Here is a 5,759-nt window from a genome sequence, read left to right as displayed (position 1 = left end):
AGCGCCTCGGCGGCCGCCCGGCCGGCGGCGGTGACCACAAGGCCCTCAGCACCTCCGGAGAAGACACCCTGAGCGACTCAGGTAAAGACCGTGCCTTTCTGGGGTCCCGGATCAGGAATCGCGCGTTCCCTTTGTTACTGTGCGTGGGGGGTGGCTTCGGGGGGCGGGTATTTTGGATGTGGTGCTGGTGGCCAGAGGGTCAGTTTCCTCCCAGCCGAGCCCCAGGATAAGGAGTAGACGGGGAGCGAAAGCTGCCCAGAAGGTGTTCCCCCAAGTCTCACCTTCACCGAAGTTTCTTCCGCCCTCCCCGGGAGTCTGACTCTTATCATTCACTGCCCCTCCCCGTCCCCCGCCTCCCCGCTGCGGCCGGTTTAAGGGATACAATTTGGAAAACTTGGGTGGCTAAAGCTGGGTGGGAGCGGAGAGGCGCGCTGGGTGCGTTTTCTGGGCAGAAACCTGTTAGAACGAGGGTGGAAAGGGACTGCCTCCCGGGTCAGGGGAGGGCAGGCGCGCGGACAAGGCACAAAGGCGGTGCAAACATCCTCTGCAGGGCGCGGCAAGGTAGAGGGAGGTGACACAGATGGCCACTACCGCTTTTATTTATTTATTTTGTTCAAGCCTCGATAGTCTTCCCCGCCCTCGGTGGGTGGTGGGCTATTTGCTCCTGGTCCGTGGCCAGCAGGCGGCGATATGCTGGCCGGCGGCCGGGCCAAGGATCTGAAAGGCAGGGGGGTGGGAGGTGCGCTCTCCCCGCTCTGCCTCCCTCCGTTCTGTGGCTGGTGGCAAGTAGTCGGTTGTGTACATTCTCAAGGGGCTGCTCTGTACGGGGTGCAGCCAGCACAGGGGCCAGTTTTGTCTCTGGCCAGAATTCCAGATCGGGAGTTATTTTGTGACCCAGTGCCCTTCGAGGTGGGGGCAGGCACTTAGGCCCTCCAGAACGCAAGCACCCTGAAAGCACCCACTGCTATGTTCTATTGTGTGCCTCTGTCTGCCTCAAACTGAAGGGTGGGGTTAAAACCCAGACTTTGCCTGAGACTGGGGAGGTAAAGAAGTCTGTCCAAACACTTGAATAGCCCTTGTCCTTGTAGCGCGTGGAGCTGGGGGCCCCCTTGGATCCTGGAAACCAAGTGTTTTCAGAATGCAGGTGGATAAAAAAGCCCAAATTTCCTTGAGGGCCAAGGACGGATCTATCTAAGGCTCCTGGAAGGAAACTTGGTGATAAGCCTCCAGTTTGAATCGGGTCTGTCCCTTTAATGTCTGCCTTGACAGCTCTCGGTGAGGGAGCACTTCCTTCCAACAGCTGTCTTCTTGGCAGAAAACCAAAACATTGGCTTAAAGGGACCCACAGACTGGAACAGCCTCACATTTCGGCTTTAGAACAAATCCCACAATTGTTCAGCTTTCCGGCCCCCTTCAGATCAAGCAGAAGATGTGTTTTGATTTTCATGCTTGCATTTTAAACAATAATTTTCGATCCTGGCGAGGTAGTAAAGGAGGAGGGGGGAAGTGTAGACACGATGCTACATGTTTTTGTTGCTGTTATTGCTGGGGACTTCGGGAAGAGGCGCCCCCACTTTGGGGTTTCGAGTTCCTGTGGGTTCTGACTTTGTAGTTAAGATTTGGTCTTTGTTAGATGAACACCTGCTTACTGATACAGAAGTCAGGTTCCTGGTTTCTTTTTCTGCCTTTGCTAATTAAAGCACCCTTTCAAGCTTAAGGACTTAAAATCAAACTCCGCTACGTGTCAGTTGCCAGACATGGCTCCTAAAATGGGGATCCTCGGTTCGGTTCTTAAGTGTGGAGATAGAAATACCAACGAGTCTTTGGGACAAACTAATGATGACCAAAGCTTCCTATTTGCTGAGTATCCATCTGCTAGGCTCGATTCTCCACGTTCAAGAACCTTGTGCTATTCTCCCCCATTTAAAAGCTGAGGACATGGAGGCTTAGAAAGGTTAAGTAACTTGCCCAGGGTTCCACCACTGTGTGATGGGAATCAGGATTCTGCTGACCCCAAAGCCCAGGTTTCAATTTTTGCCACCTGCTAAAGTCTGAGTGGAGGCTGACAGGTCTAGCGGTGTGGGGGAGGTGGAATTCCCGGTTGTGTTTAATTTCGAGACCTTAGGGTACAGCACCGTCCACGTCCCTGTGGATGGAGCCACAGCGAATGCAAACTGGGCCGGTGCTTCCCGGAAGAGGCCGTGTGAGGACATCGGGGTAGCCCCTCTGTGTTTCTCCACGAGAATCTGACTCCTCCCCTCTTGTTCTTAGATGATGACGAGGACGAAGAGGAAGATGAGGAGGAGGAAATTGACGTGGTGACCGTGGAGAAGCGCAGGTCCTCCTCCAACAGCAAGGCCGTCACGACCTTCACCATCACCGTGCGGCCCAAGAGCGCAGCCTTGGGTCCTGGGAGGGCCCAGTCGGGGGAGCTGATCCTCAAACGCTGCGTCCCCATCCACCAGCAGCACAACTACGCCGCCCCCTCCCCCTACGTGGAGAGCGAGGACGTGCCGCCCCAGAAGAAGATCAAGAGCGAAGCGTCACCCCGTCCCCTTAAGAACGTCGTCCCCCCGAAGGCCAAGAACTTGAGTCCCCGCAACTCTGACTCGGAGGACAGCGAGCGCCGCCGGAACCACAACATTCTGGAGCGCCAGCGCCGAAATGACCTGCGGTCCAGCTTCCTGACGCTCAGGGACCACGTGCCAGAGCTGGTGAAGAACGAGAAGGCGGCCAAGGTGGTCATTTTGAAAAAAGCCACCGAGTACGTCCACTCCCTTCAGGCTGAGGAGCATCAGCTTTTGCTGGAGAAGGAGAAGCTGCAGGGAAGGCAGCAGCAGTTGCTAAAGAAAATCGAACACGCTCGGACTTGCTAAACGCTTCTGGAAACCGGACAGTCACTCTGCCACTTTGCACATTTTGATTTTTTTTTTTTAAAAACAAACCTTGTGTTGACATTAAGAATGTTGTTTTACTTTCACATTGGTCCCCCCAGCGAGTTTGGATCTGGGTGGGGAGCAGGACGTGTGGGGTTCTGCCCGGGGACCTCGGGAGAGGGCCCACCTGATGGGATGCTGGGTGGCCCTTGCAGTTTTCCTCCATGTCGCCTCCAAGACCGCGGTCGAAGTTCTTGTGACAGTTGGGAGCCTCTGGGCTGTTGAAGTCACCTTGTTTGTTCCAAGTTTCCAAACAACAGAAAAGGCATTCCTTCTTTTTTAAAATGGTGCTTATGTTCCAGCAGGTGGTCACGTGAGGGGCTTGCCATTTGGTAACCCCTGGGGAACATTTCTGTAAATACCATGGACACACCCGCCTTTTGTATACGCCCTGGGTAATGAGAGGTGGCTTTTGCGGCCAGTATTAGACTGGAAGTTCATACCTAAGTACTGTAATACCTCAATGTTTGAGGAGCGTGTTTTGTATACAAATATATTGTTAATCTCTGTTATGTACTGTACTAATTCTTACACTGCCTGTATACTTTAGTATGATGCTGATACATAACTAAATTTGATACTTATATTTTCGTATGAAAATGAGTTGTGAAAGTTTTGAGTAGATATTACTTTATCACTTTTTGAACTAAGAAACTTTTGTAAAGAAATTTACTATATATATATGCCTTTTTCCTAGCCTGTTTCTTCCTGTTAATGTATTTGTTCATGTTTGGTTCATAGAACTGGGTAAATGCAAAGTTCTGTGTTTAATTTCTTCAAAATGTATATATTTAGTGCTGCATCTTATAGCACTTTGAAATACCTCATGTTTATGAAAATAAATAGCAATTAAATGATGCAGGTTTTCTTTTCCTTAATGGCACTAGTTAAGCTCCATCCCCCCTATCCCTTAAGCACAAATAATACGTGCATCATAGAGGGAACCTGAGTTCTAAAGGTAATCCTTTTGTATCTGCAGTTGGGGCAGGCTGCTGTCCCCACCTAGGGTGGAGAGAACGGAGTTTAGGGAGGTGAAGGCATGTCTTCCAGATCATGCAGAATGGTGACGTTATTCGTGACTGTTAAAACTCAAATAGCATTCAGTAATTTACTAAACACTTAGATGTTGGCCACTTCATAGAATTAAGTGGGGACACCAGACTTGGTCGACCCTTTAGAGGGAGAAGTAGAATCAAGCCACGCAGCGCTGTGAAACTTGGCTATATTGATACTATTTGTAGATAGTTGGCTCATGTAGTTTGTCTCCAGGATTGTATTCTTCAAAATTCCCTAGGATTTGAGGTTGTACGTTAGGCGCTGTAGCAGAATAAACGACGAAGTTGGTTCCTTCCCAGAGGGAGCATTCCATCTGATGCCCATGAGGCAGAAGTTGTATGGTCCAGATCGAGTGCCATGTTCCTTCTAGAGAGACACTGGGGTGTGTTTGGCTGTTAGCTTCACACAGGTGCGTGGGCTGTCCTGGGGAAGCACGATTAACCTTTGCAGGCCCTGGAGGACAGCCAGGTCAATGGACTGGAGGGACGCACCGTTGAGCTAGGAAGGCATTTCTGACTTTCCCTGATGGGGGGTGATGCTTAAGAGGCATTCAGCATCTCAGAGCTAAAAGCTTACTAACATTTCTCTTTGTGGTGAAAAGTAGTACTCGGTACTTCTCTAAGGTTTCATTCATCAGAAGTTTGGCTCTGAACTGAAAAAGGCCTTTGCTAAGAAGACAGGTCTGGTGATGATCATGCTTGTGTTCGTCATGCAGTTCTGGAGGGGCAGTGATGGGAGAATCCAGGCCATGTGGGTCCCTGTCTGCTTTGACTATTTCATAAAGGCCAGTGGGGGATTTAAACTTGAGATCCTCCTCCCGGTTTACGGCCACATGTCCTAAAGCCCTGAGGTCGGCGGTACTGCCGTGGACATTTGCTGATGGTCCGAGCATGCTGAGAATCATAGGAGAATCTCTTGTTTCATCTCTACCTGCCCCCTTCCCACACTAGAAAATAATGAACCTTCTTTGAAAGTCCTTTTTGAATTGTCATTCCAGAAGACTTCCTGTCCATTTGCCCCAATCTGCTGCCACCTCTGCACTCTGCATGAACCAAAGGAAAATTAAGTGGCCTCGAAGTCCTTGAGATTGTCTAAGCTCTGCTCGATCATCCTGATTTCTCTTTTTATTTCCATTAGGGGGCTACCTAGGTGTTTTGGATGAGATGGAACTCTAGCCTAGAAAAGGAAAAACTATTGATGAATAAGGCTCTCAACTACTTCCTATCAAGTTCTCTTTTTGCTCTGGCTGCTGGGAAACTCAGCCAATCCCATGCTCTCATTCTACATATCTGGTAGTCATCCATCCTTTTCTAAAGCCTGTGATCTCCTGGTTTCCATTGTTAGCTTAAACACCCTTTTTATGTTCTTTATTTTGTTACACTGAAATTTGTGCATTAGGCAGATTGTAAATATGTATTGTAATAGTAACACTAAGGTGAAATGCCATTTATTTGCCTTTCCTGGATCAGCTGAGGGAGAGTGTCACCCAATTTAGCTCTGCAATTATCTGTAAAGTCATTGCTGTGGTCACAGAAGAATTGGAGAACTCATTTCAATCATGTGAGAAGCCATCTCTGTTCCAAGAAGGGTTTTGAGCCTGAGGACTTGCTCTACATGAGTTAGATCAATAACTCGTAGGACTTAGGCAGAGCATAGAAATGATCTCGTTGAACTGCTTTATTTTATAGAATGGGGTCATGGGATCCCATAGCGAATCAGCGGCCCAACCCAGGACTGGAGTCCCGTCTCCAGGTGATCAGCTGAGTG

General features: G+C 49.5%; 1 protein-coding gene across 1 annotated transcript in view; it reads left to right on the top strand.

Annotated features, from left to right (window-relative positions):
• MYCN (MYCN proto-oncogene, bHLH transcription factor) overlaps positions 1 to 3,793 on the top strand; it is a 5,813-nt gene extending 2,020 nt beyond the window's left edge. The window contains 1 exon segment of the mRNA XM_029936359.1: positions 2,272 to 3,793. Coding sequence (XP_029792219.1) covers positions 2,272 to 2,876 — 605 coding nt within the window. The 3' untranslated portion in view covers positions 2,877 to 3,793.
• The last annotated feature ends 1,966 nt before the right edge of the window (positions 3,794 to 5,759 follow it).

The sequence above is a fragment of the Suricata suricatta genome, chromosome 4, assembly GCF_006229205.1.
Source record: "Suricata suricatta isolate VVHF042 chromosome 4, meerkat_22Aug2017_6uvM2_HiC, whole genome shotgun sequence".
Lineage (NCBI taxonomy): Eukaryota > Metazoa > Chordata > Mammalia > Carnivora > Herpestidae > Suricata > Suricata suricatta.
This window is presented reverse-complemented; position numbering and strand designations above follow the sequence as displayed.